Below are 23,011 nucleotides of genomic sequence, written 5' to 3' on the forward strand. Positions count from 1 at the left end.
TTCTTCTCCACATGGTTTTCGCTTTCTCACCTGGAGCAGGAGAGGGAGAGAAACGTGTAATATTAAGAATTGAGAGAGAGGCATCATTCACATAGTGTGCCGAAACCCGGGATTGAACCGGGGACCTTTAGATCTTCAATCTAACGCTCTCCCAACTGAGCTATTTCGGCGAGATAAATGGAAGGGTTCATAAATACGTTTGGATCGACACGCTCCCTTTGGAGAGGTAAGCGTTGCAGTAAATAAAACCCCTGTGTAGAGTGAGTGCAGGGCATTATCACACACGTTGCACGCTTGCAATCCTACTCACCACACCAACCGTGCTGCTTATTATCAGTACAGTCGATGCTTACCATTCTGAACGCTAGCCTGAGGGTGTCACGAATTTTTATATTCTCGTTTAAGCGGAAGAAAGCGAATTATGCTTTTCATAACGATTATGCTTGGATTGACCGTTCGCTGTAACCCTTGAAGGTATAAGTGACTGAATCGAACGGTGTTACTGCTCTTAGAATGTTAAGAATTTTCGTAAACAGCTGGGTAATCTATTCGTATAAGGTCAGATCGAGTAGAATTGGAACATAAACAGAGTGTGCAAAGGAACACTGTACACTGTTATCAGCACTGCTCCTGTGGAAGGGTTTATTGTGTGCGCTGTGCTCTATTCGTCGCTCGCCAATCGTCGTTCGAGCGAGACGTCGTCCTTGACATCACACTTTTGCATACTGTTGATTTTTGCCGCTCTTTCCTTTCCGTCGCCGTCTTTGGCATCCGTGGTCCCCCGTTTTGCTATGGAATATTGAAATTTAAACTGACGGCCTTTGCGGGTCTATCCACAGCAAACCCAACGTGTTTGGTTCGCGGGCAGAGGTGTCAGCGAAAGAGAGAGGGTTCAGTTCGAAGGATAGTGTCCGTGACTTTCAACTTCAATTTCGCCGACTGCGGAGGTCACTTGTTAGTCGAAACCCCCGAGGGTTTTTGTATTTCTTTTTCCCCTATTTTTGCTAACAAATTTGGCAACAATCAGCTCGATCGATTCATCGATATCGAGCGATTCGAATTTAAAAGCGATTGAAAAAAATCAACAACTGCACCGCTCTGCACCCTCCTTTTGCTGAAACATGGTGCGGTTAGACCGTCCTACTTCATGGCAAGCGATAAAACCACCAGTACCTCCTTGAAGAGCATTTAAAAAGCAATAAGGATAAATTTACGTTGAAGTTCTGCCCGCCTCCCCTCCCCCGGCCACGAGTGTTCCCAATATGTAGCCCCAACAAAGCCACATAACTTATTTAGCCCGCAAAACGCAATAGAACGTCTTACCCGTTCTAACAGCACCACAGCGGGTCCATGTTTGTCGAAACTATCGGCCCCGCAAGCAACGAAATGAAGAGTCCTACCAACCATCCACACCGGCAGCACTTTCTTCGTATTCACCGCTTTGTCGTGCCAGTTTCCACTAAACTTGGCCATAATTTCCAAACAGACTACCCCTAACCCGTTTGGCAAATGGCAGGGAGCCGCACCCGTTTGCATGCCAAGCGATTGACTGGGTAATGAAAATTATAAACTTTTTCGTCTGATGAATTCCCTTTCTCCACGCGTTTGCTAAACGCTACAAACAGGCAGGTCGGCGGTGGTGGCATTGAGGATGTTGGAAGCTGCTCCATTCCCTTCTCTGCTCTGCGTCGTACGGTCGGGAGTCCGTCCTTCGTGGTTTAGCATTATTATCGGGCTTAACCTGTCCGTGTTGAAATTATATTTGTCTAATCAATACTGGACCGAAATGAATTTAACCTAACCCTCCCTGCTTGCTGCTTGCTGGGTGGGGTTCTCTTTTGTTATTGCTGTTTTGTGCCGGGAACGGGGTGTCCTAAAGAACTCCTGGAGGAGAGGGGGCGAAAGTTGTTCAATTTTTTGTGCTTTTTAAACCGTCCACATAAGAGTGCTTATTGTAATTCAAAATATTTAAAAAAATCTAAAAAATACGATTTCTACGAGAATTTTATACTATTTAAATAGCAACTAATAAAGCTTCAGACATTGGACACACTAAACAATGCTCTGGGAGTCAACCACTACGCAGACCGGCATGCAGCCCGGCCGTACAACAAACCCGGCCATTCTCAATCAAACAACAGTACGGCAACAATAACAGCTCAACCGAGTGAACTACATGACAATCTTTACACCTGCCACCACCGTTGGTAGTACAACGACACAGCGGGCGCACGTGTTGTGGCACGCGTTACTATACTACAGGCAGTCAGTCAGTCACTCGGGCCGCGTCTTTCGTGCCAAGTTTCGGCTTCACAGAGAGCGAGAGCGAGAGTGTGTAAGCCCCATCAGAGCCTAAAACACTGCCGGTCGTAGCCCCAAAACCACCAGCCAGAAGCCAGAAAGTTTGGGCGAAAGTCAGTACCTTGCCAAGCTGCGTATGCGTCGGACATGGTGCCGAAACGGTTGCAGTAACCGTACGTTCACCATCTGTACGTCGATCGATGTTTGGTGTTGCAGCGTCGGTGTTTTGTCGGAGAGCTGGAGTGAGCTATTGTTGTGAAGAATAAGCGAATAAATGTTTTTCCAAATTTGAGGCAGTACCTCAAAAAGGTTCTCCAAAGTTGACAAGAGCTTTGTGAGATGTTTTAAAAAGTAATAGTGTTGAGTGTATATGTGTGATAAAGTGATTCATGTGAGGAATGCTCATAAAGTGATAGTGACGCAAAGTAATTGGTGCGCGACTACACAAACCCCAAGGATTACTCATCGCTCAACCTAAAATGAAGTCTTCAACCTGTTAGTTGTACTCTCCCGCTTACCTATCTCCAGCAGCACTTCCAACGCAACACCCTAGTCCCTCGAAACGGTAATGTAACATGTGCATTTTATTACCTTTTAGTCTGTAACATTCACTGACACTTTTCTACATCGTAAGGGACGAAGTGTGAATCCCGTTTCCGACAAGCGACGTGCAGTTCCGATGTGCACAGCCCAATAATGGCACACTGATAGCAAGAAGTCTAGGACGACATTGGGGCCACGGTAATGCCTACCAATTGGAACCTTCTACTTCTACTACTACTACCCGTCGGTTGCGTGTGTCTTGTTGTTTGACTACTTTTGGTACGCTTTACCACTACTGTGGTCGCGTAGTGGCACATGTGGCCCGCGGCACCCGCCAGGTATGCGTGTCATTTGTAACGAATTCGATGATTTACTGATTGGATAATGGGCACCCCCGGGGGGTGTTTGGTGGCGCATTACCCCGTTTCGGTGGCAACATATATCCGTCTATTTAGTGGTTGGAAAATCCGAATCCCCGTGTCGGAAACTATTACGCTGAAGCCAAATGACTGGGAGTCGGGAATGAAGCAAAATTATTTGAAGCGGTAAAACAAGGCCCGCAGATAGCGATCGCGATGGATGGGTTTTGGTCGGAATCGTTGGATGAAGTTTAGTTTAATCACTGGCAAAGGATCATAAACCTTAAATGAGAATTAAAGAACCTGAAATATCTTAGAGACTTAGAGACTATGGGAGGAGGATAGTAATTTAGGTCTCTTCATTATTTCCTATTGAGTAAGTTTTAGCATATTCCAGTGATCTCAATTTCACTTTCGTTACATTTTTGATAATTAAACTATCGATCCTAACTTGTCCTTCCGCAATAAAATATAGTAAAACCTTTTTAGGTTATTCAATTTTCATCAACAGCCAACTTCACCGGCACAAGTCTATGAAGGATCAATAGCTCAACTCCAACAAAACCCAGTTCGAATTATTTCCCCCCGAATCCTTATCTAATTGCTCGCTCACCAGTTTATCGATAAACGAGCAACTACGATGACGGTGCATTTTCAAGGAGCAGCTTTTCCAATAAGCCGACAAATTTCAATACGAAAGCTCATAGCAGCGGAATACTGTAGCAGACATCATGACTGTCTGATTTCCGTTTTGGGCACTGACAACGGTCCTGTTGATACCGATAATCGCCAAAAACTCCTGTTCTACTACAATAGAAGACACCTCTGTGTTCTGCCACGATAATGCGCGCGATAATGAAAGGATAAAAATAAATGTTTCATACCTTGATTTTTTGTTTTGCTTCTTTTCGATCTTTCTAGTTGAGTTGAGTTTGTCTGTGTGTCTGTTTGTTTGTTTGTTTGTTGGTTGTTGGTGTTTGCATACGCCCTCTGTACAGGTGGGACGGTATTTTCAAAAACTATCGAGCACATTGGTTTCAGTTCCGCGTGAGCTATCGTTACGGTTGGAACTGTTTCAAGGAAGGTTCTGGCTTGAAAACTCTCGAGCGAGAAGCGCTAATTATTTTGAGCAGTTTATTCGCAGTGAAATTTAAATTCTTGTTAAACCTCTTTTTTTACGTTCCAGCTGTGTCTGGAAGGAGAACGTGATATAGGGGTTTTCTTTTAAATTGAGGAGTGTTTCCTGCCTTGATTGATTGTTGATTACTTCCAAATTCATTCTAACTGATTGATACCAGCAAAAGGATACAACATGAATCGCCAAGCGTTTCGTGGTGGCATGGTGAGTTTAGTTTTGTTTGTACATAAAGTGGCTGTTTTGAATTTTAAGTATGACGGCTTTTCAAGAGCCACACAGCCACTGTTAACACTTCTTGTGTGTTTTTAACGATTGAAGTGTACATATAAAGTGATCTTAAAAAAATTGGCTATTATCTGATATAGTATGATGCTAGGGATTAATGGTGAAAAGTCTCTAGCTGTTTAAAAACAAAAAATAAATAAAAAAGTGTTTCGTGTTCTAAGCAAATTACTTTAATTGCTTCACTGCGTGCAATGATAGCAATTTCGCAAAAAATGGACTGTAGAAAGCATAACGACTTGAACGATTTCCCTTGCGGACCCTTGCGGAAGTAACTGATGCACGAAACGTTCAGAAAGAATTCACAAACTGTCAACGAATGGAACGTTTTAATGTTGGTTTTGTTGTGCTTGAGTTTTAGCTGTGTTGAAAGAACGCTAGGAAGTCTTTCTTTTTTTTAAAATTGGAACAAAATTGGACACGAAGGATCACTGAGGGTTTAATTGAATAATTTTTATCGCATTAAAGGTACCTAAAACTAACTAAAAATCTAACTAAATCATTGTTGTAAAAGGGATAATTTCAAATAGTGATACCCGAAAGATATAAAAAGTTAATAACGAAAATGATTAGCACACGATTCGAATTATTTAAATTAATTTTAAAAGAACAACAATTAATTTTAAATGATCAATTTAATCAATGAATTAATAATAAAAAATTAATTAAACATAATTCAAAATGATTTTAACTGGAACGTAAGCAAAATGAACGTAATTGTTTAAAAAAAAATCAGGAGCCATTAGAAAGTGTTACGATAAGTATTTCTTGTTAATTGTTTCATTAATATACCATTTTTACGATACAAGAAATGCATTTAAACGTGCGTGTTATGAGCAGTAGAATAACAAGCATCAAGCTCTAAACGAAGATTTAAAACACGAGTGCCACTGTCAATAATGTGAAAAAGGTGATCTACTAGATCGGACTTAAACAGGACTAAGAAGCGTCCTCACAGCAAAACCCAAAACTGGAAACAAGAAACACAAGCTCCCGAACGAACACAATCAAAATAAACACAAAAAGTGCGCGCCCTTCGAGTTCGGCTCGTAAAACACAGAACCTCCGTATAAACCACATTCAATATGACATAAATCTAATAAGATAATCGATTTTATGTGTTTTGTGGTTTGTTTTTGCGTTTATTTCTCCTTCCGTAAAAACCTCACCGGCGGTTCGACGAGCTCGTTTGCGTTCTGCCACCGTGTTCCGCGTGTTTGAAACTCCCCACATTGCCTCTTTGTATCCCCCAGCTGGCGTTCGTTGTCCCGTGGTCTTTTGTTGACGAGCATGATTTTACCGGTTTCCGGCCGTCAAACTACGGGGGGGGGGGAGAGGTAGGCGGGCAAAGATTTATGATGTTTCCTGGTCCACTCCTGGGCTGGGCGGCTACGAGAGACGAAGCCAGCAGCGCATGGGAATTTGAGTTCAATTTTGTCAATAATTGAAAATTTCGCCACACGAAAGCCGGTCTATTTTGCGAGACATTACGCTCAAGGTTGTCTATGGTTCTATTGCTGTTCCTACTTAGTGCAGCTCAATGTAACAGGAAAGCTGTGTTCTAAAAATAAAATGCATCCAATGTTTTTGGGTGGAAAGAAGTGTCCTAAAATCACAATACACAACGAAATTACTTAATCAAGTGCATCAAGTAATAAATCGATACGCAATAAGGTACGAGAGAGAAAATGAAGTCTATAATGACATGTTCTGCTTGTGATCTATTTGCAGCAACGCGCCAATCAGCGCAAGATGAACAAACCGATGAACAAAAAGCGTCAGAAAGGATCGAAACCGGTAATAGACGAAATAGAGGTAGCGGGAAAGAATCTACGCGATGAAGCGTTAAAGTACATGAAGGTAAGCTACAACACATTTAAAGATGCAACCAATTAATGCCAATTTATGTGCAGATTCTAAAAAAAAACCTAAAATATACTGCTGCTCCATACTAAAACAATGAATCAAGAAACAGGAATTTTAAAAGCAATACAAAATAGTTTAAAATGTCCCTTTGAAAGCTTATGCGCCAAGCATTGAATCATGTTTCCAATACGTGTAATGATAATTTTTCACAAATTTTAACCTGAATTATTTAACTATATGTTCAATCTCTGTTGCTGATATTGTTTTATAAGATTTGAAACGATTGGATTCATTCGTATAAAAATCCACTCGTTGGATTCTTTCGCATTTAAATTATCTTAAATTTATTTCTTAAAACCTAAAACATTCTTTTTTGCAAGGAATTTCCCCCTTGTCCTAGTTTTACTCGGATCACATAAAATAACTCATTAACTTATTGATTGTTAAAAAAAACTTCCATCACTGTAAATCGAAGAAGGACAACAACCGCCCGTTAGAGCTTTTTCGACGAAGCAAGTGGTAGAATGTTTGGTATTTGTCCCATCGAAAGCTCGTACGAAAGCTTTTGATCTCTATTTGTCTCTATCACTCGCTCAATTGCTTTAAGCGTTAAACGAGTATGGAAAAATCGTCCTTTGCTTTTGCCAGTACAACCGGCCGCTATAATCGAGCTATAAAATCGACGAAAACCATGAAGCTTTTCTGCAGGAGTCTTTATCCTGAGCTTTTTTTATGGTAACTATTGGCGCTAACGAGCAATACATTTGAAAGAGCAGAAATACAGTTTGAACTATACATATTTTGGAATAAATTTCAAAGTTTTAGGATTCATTAACATGTATTAAAATCTGGTTCTTCTTTTCAAAAACCAAACAAATCTTATATTAATTATTGCTTCTTTTTTTGTAGGTTCGAAACTACACGAAAGCGTTGGGATTGTATGACCAGGTGAGCCTATTTCCGGACTCTTGTTTTTTATTTCCTTCCTGCACGATACCCCAGCACGTGTTATTTATAGGTGTATGTTGGTATATGCTACTGCTGCCAAGGCATACCAATAGTGAGGGGCAGCAAACTTTTCCTTCCGTTGCTGCTATTAGCAGGCAAAGTTATTTTTAATGAGTCATCCATTCATTCATTCATTCGACGCATTTAGCACGTGGATTGCAATGATGTAGCGTTAAATTTAGGACCAACAACTTGTTGCCACTCAGTGTGTATATATACCAATCGCAGTGGAGTATAACATTCTGAGAGGTTCATACACCTACTAATACTAAATGCTTTAAAGCAAATAAATGAAGCCTTTAAGAAAGGATGTTTTAGGTAGGTCGCTTTAGTAATAGCAGTAAATTTGTCTGCTTTGAAGAATTTTGCGCAAAACGTAGCCAACGAATGTCTTATATCCTTCAACCACGCATACAACGTTGATCGATTTTTTCGTCCTATGCCGTTTGGGGAATGTCTCGGAAGCTTCTTCTACGGATCAGCAATGCAGATCCGTTTGGTTTCGCTCCTACACAAACCGGTATTACTTTGTATTTGCCATATTTCCACCATAGTCCTAGCGTTTGACTGACATGCAACGAAGGCTGCCCATACCCATACTGTGCAGTATTGTTTGTTTCGGAGCCTATTTCGGAACATCAGGCAATGCCACTTCCCGACGTTTCCGTGCACGCTGGGCTGGATCTGCTGGCTTCCCAACGAAGTTCACCCCACGTCACAACAACGGTTTGTGCTTTATTTATTACTGTTAGATATTTGGTTGTTGGTCGTGTTGGCACCTTCACGCCATCAAAGAAGCACAGCGCACTAGCCCCATTCGCTCGACTCTGACCCATTGACTCCGAACGGTGGTGCACGTACCACCTACCTCCCTTTTTTATATGTCGTGCCGTGCAATTTTTACTATGTTTTATGACAAATCGATTATCAAGTGTTTGTTTCCATGACTCTCCGTCACCCTTTTGGCGAGTGTTTATATGTGTGTGAGTGTGTATGTGTGAGGTTTATGCGAAGGTGATGGGTTTCACGCGATACGCGGTGAAGTGCCGGTACTCGGTTTACTCGGCATTTGGGGGTTCGCTCGTCTGCTACACGGTTATTTCGGTCACATTCCACTTTCAGACGTGGAGCTTCAAAGTTTCAGTTCCTAAAGAAAAAGTTACCCCATTTGCGAGCGGGACACACTGCTCTTGTTACACAGCGCACAGTTCCTTTTAAATCCTTTCAAATCACAGTTTTACTACTGTGTGTGCTGTGCCTACAACTCTACAATCAAGCATGAGCAACGCCAAAACGGCACTGGGCATATTGGGCGGCGAAGATGAGCTGCTCCAAAGCTTTGTACGCGTGGGTCTGAGAACGGACGGTGACGATGACCAGCAGCAGCAGCAGTCGAATGTAACGTTTTCGGGCGGTGCAAGCGGTGGAGGTAGCGGTGGTGGTAGTGGTGGTGGTGCTGGTGGAAGTGGTAGTGGAAGTGGGGCTGGTGCGGGAGGAAGTGGTGGAGGTGGGTCTCAGACGACCACCATCCAGCATCAGGCCAGCCAGGGCAAGCTGGATACGCATCTGATACGCCAGTTTTCTGACCACTGTTCTGATATGAGTGATAAAAATGCACCCAGAAAGTATCGGTGAGTTTGGCAGGGCCTTTAGAAGCACGAGCCCTGTACTGTGCGGCTTTTTTACGATGGTCACGTAATCATCGGTATTGTACCTTTCCTACAGTGACTTGTTCAACGAGCCGGTGGACGTCAAGAAGCGACGTTACTTCGACGAGGTGTACACCGATAAAGATCGTGCGGCTGCCGTTAGTATAGGCAAGAAACTGTGGCAAGAGCTATCATCCCATGAAACACTGATCCTTAACCAGCTAGGAAACGTGTTTGTTTGATTGATTGCAGGAAACTTTGATATAAAGCAAAATCTCATCAACAAACGACGCCAGGAGCGGAACGAGGCGTTACAAACGGAGGAAGCCGAACCGGGTGCCATCCTGGCATTGGGGATGCGTGAGATCAAGAACGGAAACTTGGACAATGCTGTTCTGTTTATTTCCAAGGCACAATGCACTATTTTGCTCTCTATTTACTTTAACGATTACTTCTAATATGTCTTCATCCATCCCTACATTCATGCAGGCACTGGAGATGAACAACAATGATCAGAATGCGTTGGTTGCCAGGAGCCGCTGTTTCTTGCAGCTTGGCGAACCGGGCAAAGCTTTGCAGGATGCGGAGACGGCTCTCGTGCTGGACAAAAACAACATCCGTGCGATCTACCAGAAGGCGGAAGCGCTCTACTATCTGGGCCAGTTCGAGCACAGTTTGATGTTTTTTCACCGTGGTTTGCGCTTGCGTCCGGAGTTGGCTAGCTTTCGGTTGGGTAAGTAGTAACAAATCAGTGGGACTCAAATCTGTCTACCCCCGCGGAAGCTAATCTACTTCCCTCCTGCATCCAATATTCAGGTGTTCAAAAAACGCAGGAAGCGATCGAGAATACTATCGGAAATAATACGAAAAACCAGCCGCAAAAGAAACCGACCAAGGTGGAAAAGCCCAAGACCGCCAAACGCAACCAGCTGTCGCGGGAAGAGCTGGAAAAGCGTGCCTCCCGCCGACTGCTGGGCGATCTGTACATTGACAAGGAGTATCTGGAGAACCTGATCAAGCACCCTGATCTGCGCAAGGCGGACACCAACACGGAGGGTGTGTCGGAGTACGCTAAGGACGCGATCAACTTCCTGAACAATAGGCAGGAGTTTTGGAGACAGCAGAAACCATGCACCAGCTTGAATGCGAAGAAAATTAACGGTGCAAACGGTATGCTTCCGCGCTGGTTGTAAACCTGCCTAGCGGTTTCCCAATAGAAACCGAACAGCACAGTAGAGGAACAATTTAGAAGGTAGTACACGACCGGTGTGATAAGGTAGTGAAAGAAGCATTCCCATTGTTCCGTCCTGTTACGTTGGATTCTAAACGTTTTTTCAGCAATGTTTACCTTAACGGAATTTCATTAGATGTAGAAATGGCTTGCAAACTCTCTATGTGATAAATGCTTATAGTACAATAAAGGTTGATATTAAAAATGATTTTGGATGGATTTGTTGGATAAAAGAAGTCTTACTGCTAGTAGCGATAAGACTTGGAGCACAAAGATATGATTCATATGACACCGGATGACATAGTTCCTAACAAATGCATTTTGTAGGTTGAAAATCTCCATAAAAATCGTCATCAGTTCCTGAAGTCTATCGAAACTATGGACAACCTGCAGAGCAGGTTTGATACTAACAGTGCAGTAGGTAGACGGAGTGGAGGATATGTCCGTTTTATCAAAGCCAAACTAACAGATTTACAGTACCCAATGTTTAACTTTGATCATTTATGAACACTTCCATAGCAATCCAATAATAACAAGCAATTGGGATGACAAATACGGAAGTAAAAAAATACGATGATCTTTACACTATCTTGTAATCCTGTAGGCACCAGGAGGTCCCAACGGTTTTGGAACTGTTCCGGATCTTAGTGTTTGAACAGTTTCAACAAAATGATAATGATTCAACTTATAGACAAACATTTAGTGATTCCGGCGATATCTGCCGAGGCAAATACCAGAATAACGAAGGCAACATCAGCAGCCTTACTAACTGCTCTACATAGGGAAATCTCTTCTACGGTGTGTTCCATTAGAAAAGGAACAGGAGCTTCCAAATATTTCCGGCTGGTCCTGATCATCCGAGTATCCTGATCCCATGATAGACTCAAATCGAGATAACAGTATAACGGAGACGCAATCGGACTCTCCTTTAGCAGAAAAGAAGCAGTACAATACCTTGTAATTTACATAGTTCCGTATTATTCCGAATGATTTCGTCGGTTTCAGGGGTTTCCAGCATTCTTCCTACGATTTCAACTAATTTTTAAACGTAGCCGCGCTAGAAACACAAAACATTTGCATTTCCGGAGTCGGAACCGGTACTGCCAGCAGAGGGTGCAATGCAGAATGCCCATCACTACAATCGACTGCTGCTCTCTGCACAGAGATTTTGCACTTTCTTCACGTATTAACACTACGAGTTTTTCCTAAATTGATGCCTTTCAACTAGAGAAACAACATAAACATACAGAAACGTACAACAGCTGCTTGTATGTATCTAAATTCAGTAGAAATTAGTAAAAATCACGAACCAAAACAAACGCCAGCCGTTACCATTGTGCTGGAAAGGCGCAACTACCCAACCCGGCACCATAAACGGAACGCGGCGCTGTCACATTGAAGTTGTTTACCAAAACGTCATAATACGGGCAAACGGGGGAAGAAGAAGAAAAAATAACAGAGCAAAAATGAAGTCGAGCTAAAAGTTTACCAGTTCTCCTCTGTATCGCATCCTCCTTGCACCGTGCAGCACGGGTGTTTTCCGGACCAGGTTCGTCGCGCCCCACAAGTCGGTCGGTAATGGTTTTACCATTGATAAGTTGAGTGTCGCTGGCGGGCTTGCTATCATAAGAGCCAACACGAGATCACGGCTGTGTGTGTTTTTTTAATGTTGTTTTGTGCACTTTGCCATGTTGTGCAGTTCCCCCAGTTCCGATGTTCTGGAACAATGTCCCTGCCCTGCCTGCTGGTAGTGTGTGTATGTGTGTGCATTGCGGCAAACGGCCGATGCTGCTGTGCTGTGAAATAGGCAAACCGGTCGAATGTCTGTGAATTCCGCCCGTTTCCAGGCGGTAGTGTGTTGTGGAATTGCGTTGTCCATTTCGTCCAGCTGCAGCACAAGCGAGCGAAACGTAGCTTAAGGAAGTGGTCACGGAATTCCTTCACACATCGTGTGTTTGTGTGTGTGTGTTTTTTAATGTTCGTACACACAATCTGTGTGCGTGTTGGAGGGGGTTGTGTTTTGATGTCGATAAATGCATAAAATCATCCCCTCGGGGTGAGCAAAGTGAGCTGAGGATAATGGTTGTTTTCAAAACGGTGCCCGGACGTGACGTGAACGCCCTGGAAGGTCAAAGAACCGCACTCCAGGCGAGCAAGAAACGGCTTAAAAAAATGGACCAAAATGTTTACTATCCCTTTGAATTAGTTTCCTGGTTTAGCAAATCTCGAAAGTGTTCCTAAATTGTGTGGCTTGTTGCGCGTATCGCTCCGGAAGCATAATTTATTGACCTCGCACTGTGTCTCCCTACTGCGCTTATTATAAAACACACACGGCACACGCCCCGAAAAAAAAGGAAGAACTTCCCCTCCCCAAACGAAACATTTTGCTAATTGTCAATCCTTTTCCATGCCTGCGCTCACACACCCACCTTTGCTTCGCCGCATTTCTGAAAGGCTCTTGGGTGGGGATGTAGAGAAGAAAGGGCGTTGGATATGACGAAATATCCCACCCCGCTCGCTGCTCTCCGCCAACCAAGACGATGACTAAGTGCAGTGCCAAGGGGTCGGGAAGTTCATTCCTTTCGGATTCTGTCTCCATAGACTGTGGCGGCTCAGTGCGCGTGTTTGTGTGCGTCTGCTAATGTACGCAAGCTGGCTGATTCGTGTTCAAGGATACACAACACATCATCATTGCTATCATCATCATCATCATATCGCATCCTATTGAATGGAAAGGCCGTGAGTAGGCGATGGCGAATCATAAGTACAATCAATTGTGAAGCAGTGCAGGGTCTGCGCGATCTGTCGCCCGGTAGTGTATGCGCTTTTTGATAAAAAAAAATGTGCTTGTGGATATGTGTGTGTGGGTTGTACAAATGATAAAAAAGTGCTCTAGTGTTTCAGGGTGTGTAAACGGCTTTTTTCTTATTTTTTTCACCTTTCTCCTCCCCCACAGTGAAGTGGTGACGAAGATGAAAACAAGACGGCCCTTGGGTAAAAGGCGGTAAAACATAAACCTCATCGTTCTAGTGTGTTATATGTGTGTGTGAATGATTGTTCCCAGAAACGTAGTGTGAAAGCAAAGGGAAAGGAAATAAAACCGGATCACATTTCTTCCTTCCTTCCGGTCGCGGACTGTAGCGGAAGTAACGGTGTAGAGACGCAAAGAAATACGCCGTACAAAGGAAAGGTGGAAGGGAAGGGAGCGGCAGCCATCGAATCGGAACGTCCACAAGAGCGTGCTTGTGTGTGTGTGTGTGTGTGGGTCGGCAAGCGGGAGAGAAAGACAGAAATAATACGAGTCACACGGGCAAAACCGGAACCACTGGAGAAAAAAAAAACAGAACTTACCCCCGCTGAAAGAAGCACAGGAAGTAAAGAATCGAAGAACGTGTGCGACGGCGGCGGCAGGTGCCAAAACAGCAACAATAACAACAACAAAAAACCCCCGTTGCTAAGAAAAGGGAAAAGGAAACGGAAAGAAAACGCGACAAAAGCCGCGGCGGCGAGCGAAAGAAAATGTTGCCGGCCGTATGGTGGCTGCGCGCGGTCGAAGCAAGCCACGACGACGATCATCAGCAGCTCGGTGATGACCGGCGGGCAAGATAAACAAAAGTGCTTTCATCCATCCCCAGTACCACCAGTGGGCGGATTTTGAAGCTTGGCAGAATATTTTTTACCACCCAAGACCGCGTGCGACATGTGCCTGTGCCTGTGTGGGGGTGTAAGACGTTGGAGAATGGTTTAAAATAGACGAACATAGTTTAGTGCTCCAGCAAACGCGCGCTCCGAGTGTGTCCACACGCGCATTACAACGCTGTAGCTAGTGGCGTAGGGGCGTACACACAAACACACACTGTAATTTGATTTAAAAATTCCACACCCCAGCGAGTGCAGAACGCAGCAGAAAGTGCTCTTGGGCGACGACGCAACAAGAATGCCACGCAACGGTGAAGCATCGTCCGGGCTGGAGAAAGGGGTCAGCAGCTCGAAAACGGCCCCCGAATGGCTGCATCCGGATCATGTCATCATGAACGAAGGTGTTACGTTTGACGTGCGGGTAAGTCGGCCGGCCTTCCTACCGGCTTCCGGACTCCACACTGTGAGTGTGTGAGTGTGTGTAGAAAAATTCTTAACCCCCTTTCACACCCCACCCGAGGGGACCGTCTTTTCTTTGTTTTGCGACTTCCGGTTTTTCCTATTTCTTCTTTCCGCATCTGGCAAAGCCCGGATCGGCAAACAGATCTTCCACATACACCCTTTCGTTCTCGTTGCTGTTCTTCATATTATAACCACTCTCTCACTCTTTCTTAGCTTTGATATAAATAACTGCCACAATTTATTGTTTGGAGGGAAGCGAAAATGTTCCCTGATGCGTGTTGAAAAGTAATGATGGTTCCCACTGGCAGTAAAATCCAGTGCTGCAAAATGTCATGAGCATCTCGAGACGTTCACCAACGAAAACAATCAACATATCCGTGGTAGCTTGATGCTCATTGCTGATACTCTATGAAAGTCCGTCATGGCATCCTGAACGCGACATGCGAATGCTTCATTCTAACGCTTGATACTCTGACTGACAAGCTGAGCATAATAATGACTTTTTCTGCCAGTGAACAGTGCTGCCAAATGCCACTGTTTCAGTCACCAACACTCATGACTGAAACGAAACTCAACTCACAACTCACGTACACAACTGAGTTGATCAGAGATGAGACTCATACAGTTGGTGGTCCAATCACGTGCTTGGTGACCTTTTTATTTGGCACCCAACGCTTGGTCACTCACTTGGTCACGATATTTTGTGTTGGTGATAATCACGACATTCTTGGAATATACCTGACGTGTGGCCCAAGCAGCAAAAGAGTTGGTCGTACAAAATGACACCAAGCATGTAATGGTCGCACAAGCTGTTTGAGTCTCACCTCTGATCATCACCGGATCATTTTAGCCGGAATTTGTCATGACTATGTCAGTGACATTTTGCAGAATTGATCACAGCACACAAAAAAGTCATGACATAGTGACTGACCAAGCGTTGTTCTCAAAAATGTCACGAAGCATGCATTGGTCACACCAATTATTTTGTGTATCACCTCTGATTATCACAATTTAAGTACGTGACGCTGACATGGATTTTGTTTCAGTCAGATTATTTTTATGACGTTGACAGTGACATTTTGCAGCACTGGTAAAATCCTGTTCACCAGACCAGTCCCCCTCCCCCCCCCCCCATTTGAAGCGTAAAGAACTGTGTTGCACATGGCGTTTGGACGGAGCGGCACAACAATCAATGTGCAAAGAGGCAAGGGTTAAACGCTTAGCCAAAGAATTCACCACCCATCGGGGTGTTTTGTTTATCCTTTTGTTGCTGCAGCAGCAAAGGTCCCGCAAATGGGATACGCTCGGGGAAGCGAAGATTACGGCTAAAATTGTGCGTGACTAAGCAGGTGTTAAGAATGTGGGCCAACCGGAAATCCCGGGTAAACAAATGGGGAAAAAGGAATTGATCGAAACGCGAGCTCATATCGCCAAAAAACGCTACATACTATGAAGGATATTGTTTATTAGGAGTATACACAGCTATCAGCAGATTCAAACCAAAGTAGAAGATTGTCGTAGAAAAATAAACATTCAAAATTAAATCATTTTGTCAGTCGTACAACTTGCTTGCGAGTTAGAAATGCAAGGAAAGGTATAATCAAGTTGTTTTTTTTTTGTTTCGGTTTCCGGTTGTTTGGGTTGCTTGCTGACGTTTAACGAAAACATACGTGCCTCCGCAAAAAAGCTGTTAATTCCAAAAGATTATTTTGTTTATCTTAGTATAATTGCGTCTATTTAGATTACCAAAAAAAGCGCACCATAAGCGCGTGTTTTTCATTTCCTAGCGTTTTGTCTTGAACGTGCCGTTATGACACTGGAGGAATAAGAGCTGTTCGGTAAAAAAAACGAAACGATTTTCATGTTCCATTCAAATTAATCGTTATATATTAATAATTTCAAATACTTTAAACGTCCTCATTTTGCGAATACTTTGAGATGCCAACAAACAACGCTGAGATGATTGTTATTTAGTTTTTAGAGAGCTGCTCTGAAATTTAAATTGTCATGAATTAAATTTATTATCATTTTTCCTTATGAAAAGTCGGTCAGTTAGTTTTATTTTTTATTCATTTGTTATATTTATCTGTATTTTACTCAAATGTAATGCATTGTTCCTTGCTCTCCTACATTCTCATTGCATTGTGCTCTGTGGCACTTGCGTAAGCATGTTAGTTTGTAGAATTCCCTATTTCTGTTATGTTCTGTTTGCGGGATTCCCTATTCCAGTTTACGATCAATCAATCGGCTCAGAACAGTAATTCAGAAGATAAATGGTCATCTTGCCATACAGAAACCCAGTGACTGTGGAATAAAAGGAACGGAACTTCGACCTGGCTTCACCCAACTCCTCGTAGCTGGAAGAACAGCAACCGAAATTAGGAAGAATCGTGTGACATATTACAGGGCTTCTCTCTCTATCATCTAGCCGGGTTCAATGCATAAAATCAATTTTAATATTAATGGAATTTGGGGCAAGATTGCCCGAAATTCTATTTCAAAATAGTTACGCCTTTTGGGGCAAAAGAGCCACCTCGTGCCACAAAAGTGCCACACACGTAAAAATCTCCAATTATCAAAGAAATACTTATATTTTAACCAGGTGGCCGTTTTGCCCCATAGCCCAAAAAACAACGTCTTTTTCGACCCTTTTTAAAACGCTTCAAAATATTTCTCTTTTCACTTATTTCAAGCGAAACTCATTTATAAGTGAAGAAATAGATGTAAAATTGCTATGAGATGTAAATCGGTTCTTGATAAGCAAGTTAAAGTGAGTTATAACAAGAAATGTTTAAGATGGCACACATGCCCCTAAATTCCGCTATATCCTTTGCTGACTCAAATTATAGACCGCTCAAACCAATGGATGCATGGATCGTTCGAGTCAGCATTGAGATTGCTGAAATGTGTTTACTTGATTGCCCTTCAAATATTTGCTCATGGCGGCTTGCGATGGCTTGCGAGCGAACCCTGCAAAGACGGCAACGATGGGAACCACACATCATGAATCATGCAGCATACCAGCATATCTAACCAGCATTTCCAAGATCGGCGGGTTGCTTCCAATTCCTAAGAATCGTCCAAGACCCGTTTCACCGTTCGTGGGCCTATTCTCGGAGCGACCAATTAAAAATGCCTTCCCAAAAACACATCCGCTGACGTCATCCGTGTCGCGCTACTGTGTGTTAAATTGTTTGCTAAATTTAAAGCTTGTATTTCACTAAAGCAAATTCCGGGTGATAGTGAAGTATCTTCGCCCGATAGTGATGGACCGACGAAGCAGAATGCAATTTTTATTTGCATTCCAAGCCACGCATGCACGTAATGCTATTTTAGACTTTTTTCAACAAACGAACAAACAAACAATAACCACTAACCGGAAGTGGGGATTGCGTGTGTGTATGCGTGTGTGTACATGCGTGCTTAGCTGGCGCCTTTTCGCAGTCCCCGCTCGAGGCCTGGGTATCGAAATCGGACTTGAAATCGAAATCGCGCGCGCTTACCACTATTTGGCTTCCCATTTGGTATTCTAATGAATCATCGATGCGAATCGGCCGGCACGCAGTGCTTCCGTTTCGGGTAGGGCACTGTCATTCGGCCATTGCCCCCCCCCCCATTGGCGGAAGGAAGGAAGGAAGGAAGGAAGGAAGGAAGGAAGGGAGTATCATGTTTTAAATTCTGCCGACAATCTCGCAACGAGACATTTATTTTCAACGTTTTGATTGTGCGTATGGTTGGTGCTGGTGGGATTGATTTATTGAAAGTCATTGCTGATAATGCTTTTGTAGAGAAATTAACGACAGATATGAGTTGGAAATGAGGTTTTTTTTTAAATCACTATTTTAATGGATTTGAGTTATACAAATAAAATGTTTTTAATGAAATTCATTAATATGTATTTCCCATTTTTTCCTCCATTTCCCAACAGTACATCGGATGTTTGGAGATTAAAGCTTCCATGAAAAAGCTCGACTTCCCAACGCGATCACAGGTGGCAAAGTGAGTACCCTCTAACCAGCAACGCCGCCTACCAAACAATCACTAACCGGTCACCGAATTTCTAACCCACCCCCTCCCCGGCAGAGAATGCATAAATCGGGTCTGCGAAGCGGCCAGCCTGAAAAGCTCGAAAAAGCGGCGAGTCGACAAGCGTGTGCTGCAGTGCATATCCGATACGCCCGACATGGAGCATGCCGGCACCAACGTCACGCTGACGGTTTCCAGCAAGTACCTGTCGCTGGTGAATGTGGACACGGGCGAGATCATCGCCAAGCACGACATGCCGAGAATATCGTTCGCTTCCGGTGGTGATACGGTACGCGCTTTACGGGACCCCTGCAGTCCCTAACACTTGGTTGAACGCTGCTAATTAACATTTTGTTGGTATCTAGGACACGCTGGACTTTGTGGCGTACGTAGCGAAGGATCTGAACGAATGGCGCGCCTGCTACGTGCTGGAGTGTGGCGGCAGTCTAACGCAGGACCTGATCGCCACCGTCGGCCAAGCGTTCGAGCTGCGGTACAAGGAGTTCTTCAAGCAGCCGGAAACGCAGAGCAAGTTCCACGAGCTGACGCGAACGGACAAGGTGTACTACAATGACCTGCCGGACAAGATGCCGCCCGACCTGCTGACCGAGAACGATCACCATTCGTCGTCGCAGTCGCACAGTTCCTCCAGCGCAAAGGTAGACGCCGTTCAGGGTGTTTTAAACGTGGTGTAGTTGGGTTTTTTTGCTAACCTCATTTATTTGTCCCCTTTGTAGCAAACGCGGGAAAGGATACCGAGCAATTTGATCGATCTAAATACGCCGCTTCCCTGTCACGACTACGTGAACGACAAGCATGCAAACGCGACCAACAATTCGCACAGCAATAAGTCAATCTCTTCCAGCACGATCGTAAAGGATGTGTTTGATATGCGTAAGTCCTTTGCTGCAAATCGATCGCTCTGTTTTTCGACGCAATAATTAATTTTCCATTTCTTCTAGAACCATTTACCATCTCGTCCGAGATACAAAGGTCGCAGCTGCTGACGGAATCGTGGTACCACGGCAGCATCAGCCGGGCACAGTCCGAGCATCTGCTGAAGAACGATGGCGACTTTCTGGTGCGCGAATCGGCCGGCACGCAAGGCCAGTACGTGCTGACCGGCATGCAGAACAACTCGCCCAAGCACCTGTTGCTGATCGATCCGGAAGGAATCGTAAGTGCCGCACGGTGCAGTGATACGGCAAACAGAAAACCCGTATATAAAGCTCTTCCCTCCTTGTAGGTACGAACCAAAGATCGAGTCTTCGATAGTATTAGTCACCTTATCAACTTTCACTGGACAAACTCTCTGCCGATCATCTCCGCCGAGAGTGCGTTGCTGCTGCGGCATCCGATCCTGCGGACGACCGATCTGCTGTCGAAAGCCAAACTGGCTCACCTAAACCTGCAGTAGTGTGTTTTTGTGTGTAGAGTGAGTGAGCAAGGAAGGGTAAACGCGCACAGAAACAAACGACATGATCACAAACTTTAGCTTGTTAAGTGAGTATATTAGAGCACGCAGAAAGGCGCAAAGCAAAGCAAACAAACAAGGGACTGGATGCATGCGGTTGCGGATACACATCCGGCATCATCCTGGTAAAGAAGTTAACCAAGCAACGGGGGACGGGCTGAAATGAATGAATGTGCAGAAGAGTGAACAAGCGTGTCGAATGAGTCGAAGGACGACTTCTTAAAACGGTGAGTTTGTCACCGCATTAGCATTATACGAAAAGTAATGAAAAGCTGCATAACGCAGACATGATCGCACTTGTTTCATGTTTTAGTTAAGCGTGATGCTCCTTTTTTTTAAAGCATGTATCTATACGGATACTATCATAAGCATGCGATATAATACTACCAAAAAGAGAAAATGTAAGGGGAAAACGAAATTCTGAACTAAATAAGGAAAGAAGGTGCACAACGCAACCTGCAGTTGCACTATACAGATTCAGCTGATTTTCTCAGCAACAGCTCAGAATCACCTTGATGTAGCACTGGGGAAGAGAGAAGAGAGAGAGAGAGAGTGGGAGAAAGAGAATTAGAGGGACAAAGAAAACTGCGTTAGGCAATTGTTTTTTGAATAGTAGAAATAAGAAGAAACAGATATAAAGTGAATTAGCTCACACAAATCTATATATATACAATTATATATATTCACATACACAGAAAGTCACAGAAGAAAAGCACGCTGCGTGCACAGCAAAAGGAGATTTAAATGCAAAAATCAATGGAAGGTTAACAAATGAATCGTATTACTTTCCCGTACTCAAACTCAACGTTGCAGGGTTTTTTGCGATATGACGCACTTTTGCTAGCAGTGGGAAGTAGGGAAGGGGGCTAGTTCAAGTTAAACATAGGTATGAGAAATGATAAAAAATGAGAGTAGAAATATCAAAAGTTTGTCTTCAAAAGGAAAGTGTTCCATCTTACAATACACTCCAGCCAGCAGTGTGGAGGGAAAAGGCCAAATATGAAGGTAGTTGAGAAGGTGATTTGCACGGGAGAACGCTCTAAAACACAATATTCTAACCGCAAACGCTAACCAGAGGAGGAAATGTGTTCCGACCTCCTCTCCCAATCTCCCCCCAATACAAGGGAGACACACAAATCCGTGCACAAAACAAACGAAAAGAAAGTGTGATCAAAACAAAGTGTTATAACTTATATGTAATGCACCCTCTATCTCCCTGTCTCTATCTCTCTCTCTCTTTAGTCAACGGGAAGGCCAAATGAGATATGCTGATCGTAGTTTGTAGACAGAAAATTAGCTAAAAAGATGGCGGGCAAATGCAGGAAGAGACTAGGAGATTGTCGAGATTGAGTGAGAGTGTAGCCGAGCAATTTATCATCAACCTCCAATGCACGTTGCAAAAACAAACATTTACAACGGCACGGAAAGCAAAGTATCTTGTACTGCGAACACGTGCATATATTATGTATCATATTGAACGAAGGAACGTTAGTATGGGCGCTACCGGAAGCGGTCCCGAGCAGAGGGCCGCGTACGAATGATCCACAGCCATACACAAACACACAACCACACAAATAGTAGCAAAACACATGGAAAGGCAAAACACTTTTACAGAGCAAAGGCATGGTTGAGCAGTTCTAATGATTTTACTATCTCTATTCAATTATTTTCCATTTTGGATAGTTAAAGTATTCAAGAGAGGTTTAATTATTGTTGGACCGTCTTTTTTATATATTATTGTGGCGCAAATGTTTCGGCAAATAGCATTTATTTAAAAAAAACACGATATTCACTTTTGCGTCCGCCTCCTGTTGCCTATTGCCAATATTCAGATTCAGTATTCTGTAACTTTATTAACCATTTCCTATTTACACACACACACACACACACTAACCTACAGCAGAAACAGAAAACTAACAACACACACAACTATAGTAGAGACAACAGATAATGAAGGGAAGATTTTTTATAATCAAACGAAACAAAAGGTAAAATATTTAATGGTTGTTTGTTTAAATAAAACAAAAATAATTAACTCGTTCTCTTAGCAGATTATGCTGAAATTCTCCCGTCTGACTACAATGACTATTACGAGATAAAAGCAAAAAAAAAAGTTATGATTCAACACTTAATAGTACCAACTAAAAAACACACCCACGCAAATCATCTAGCAACATCAGATACAGATAGGTTATTTTGTCTTATCATCACATAAATCACACAGTCAACAAATTAACTAAACAAACCAACAAACAAACAAACAATGCAATAATAAGCGCAAGCCGCAAAAGTGCACCAAACAGTGCAAAAGAAGACACGTGGACGGGCGCGGGGAGACGTGGGAACGCAACTATAAACAAAAATAACCATTTTTTCAAATTATAAACCGTACAACTTCTTTTTCTTCCGCAACTGGAAGTCGCAAACGGCAAAACTGTTACAGCTGGTACAACTTACAACAAAACCCCTTACAACATGCTCTGTATAAAAGGATATAATGCAGTCTGTTGTGAATGCGTGTTGTGTTCGGGCTTTTGTTGTTGTTTTTTTGATAAAACTTCTATTTTTCTACTTAAATTAACATTTCTCAACCACTGAGCAGAGCTAATTTGCTACCTACTAATATGCTTGGAAAGAAGGAGGATGCCTCCTGCAGGACGACAGCAATCAGCTCGCAGCTGTCCCCAAACTACAAACCATGCAAACAAACAAAAAACCATTAATATAGCCTCTCCTCAGCATTGCCTATATGGCATCAAAAAGCACAAAAAATGAGATCAAAAAGAAACGAGACATGCACGAACGTGAAGGAACGTGCGGATGGGGTGTTGCGCGCGCTAGGGATGGCACGAAGGGAGTCGTGCGCAAAGTAAGCTCGTATATTCTAATATGAGTTAGCCATTATTATGATTATTATTATTATTATCATTATTAAATTAAATAATGTTTCTGAGTAATTTTGTGTATGTCACTGTTAACGTATGAAAGAAATTTCCATTCGCTTTTCGGATGCGATGAACGCGATAAAATTTA

The 23,011-nt window shown here is 43.3% G+C and overlaps 2 protein-coding genes and 1 non-coding gene across 9 annotated transcripts; 2 read left to right on the top strand and 1 right to left on the bottom strand.

Moving 5' to 3' along the window:
* Positions 1 to 97: 97 nt before the first annotated feature.
* On the bottom strand, positions 98 to 170 carry Trnaf-gaa (transfer RNA phenylalanine (anticodon GAA)). The gene has a single exon. It is a non-coding gene; the product is annotated as a tRNA-Phe (tRNA).
* Positions 171 to 7,444: 7,274 nt separating this feature from the next.
* LOC1278343 (outer dynein arm-docking complex subunit 4) lies at positions 7,445 to 10,585 on the top strand. Its single transcript, XM_061653954.1, has 5 exons — positions 7,445 to 9,128; positions 9,223 to 9,314; positions 9,399 to 9,556; positions 9,636 to 9,879; positions 9,963 to 10,585. The coding sequence occupies exons 1-5, from the start codon at positions 8,776 to 8,778 to the stop codon at positions 10,337 to 10,339; spliced, it is 1,224 nt and encodes a 407-aa protein (XP_061509938.1). The 5' UTR covers positions 7,445 to 8,775; the 3' UTR covers positions 10,340 to 10,585.
* Positions 10,586 to 11,798: 1,213 nt separating this feature from the next.
* On the top strand, positions 11,799 to 22,935 carry LOC1278346 (SHC-transforming protein 1). Of its 7 annotated transcripts, none has more exons than XM_061653957.1 (8): positions 11,799 to 11,948; positions 13,334 to 14,437; positions 18,407 to 18,477; positions 18,562 to 18,793; positions 18,870 to 19,163; positions 19,242 to 19,398; positions 19,467 to 19,681; positions 19,751 to 22,935. In XM_061653957.1, the coding sequence occupies exons 2-8, from the start codon at positions 14,315 to 14,317 to the stop codon at positions 19,919 to 19,921; spliced, it is 1,263 nt and encodes a 420-aa protein (XP_061509941.1). In that variant the 5' UTR covers positions 11,799 to 11,948; positions 13,334 to 14,314; the 3' UTR covers positions 19,922 to 22,935. The 7 variants fall into 7 exon arrangements, with proteins under 7 accessions (XP_061509941.1, XP_061509946.1, XP_061509944.1 ...); XM_061653962.1 differs by having other exon boundaries at positions 11,805 to 11,926; XM_061653960.1 differs by having other exon boundaries at positions 11,825 to 11,952.
* Positions 22,936 to 23,011: the final 76 nt, after the last annotated feature.

The sequence above is a fragment of the Anopheles gambiae genome, chromosome 3 (assembly GCF_943734735.2).
Source record: "Anopheles gambiae chromosome 3, idAnoGambNW_F1_1, whole genome shotgun sequence".
NCBI lineage: Eukaryota > Metazoa > Arthropoda > Insecta > Diptera > Culicidae > Anopheles > Anopheles gambiae.

What these genes read in the sequence shown, in the direction of transcription:
- LOC1278343 (XM_061653954.1), top strand. Translation starts at nt 8,776, where the DNA reads ATGAGCAACGCCAAAACGGCACTGGGCATATTGGGCGGCGAAGATGAG. An exon ending in AATGCACCCAGAAAGTATCG is followed by an intron (nt 9,129 to 9,222) that starts GTGAGTTTGGCA and finishes CCTTTCCTACAG; the next exon opens with TGACTTGTTCAACGAGCCGG. An exon ending in TGCGGCTGCCGTTAGTATAG is followed by an intron (nt 9,315 to 9,398) that starts GCAAGAAACTGT and finishes GATTGATTGCAG; the next exon opens with GAAACTTTGATATAAAGCAA.
- LOC1278346 (XM_061653957.1), top strand. Translation starts at nt 14,315, where the DNA reads ATGCCACGCAACGGTGAAGCATCGTCCGGGCTGGAGAAAGGGGTCAGC. An exon ending in ACGCGATCACAGGTGGCAAA is followed by an intron (nt 18,478 to 18,561) that starts GTGAGTACCCTC and finishes CCTCCCCGGCAG; the next exon opens with AGAATGCATAAATCGGGTCT. An exon ending in ACAGTTCCTCCAGCGCAAAG is followed by an intron (nt 19,164 to 19,241) that starts GTAGACGCCGTT and finishes TCCCCTTTGTAG; the next exon opens with CAAACGCGGGAAAGGATACC.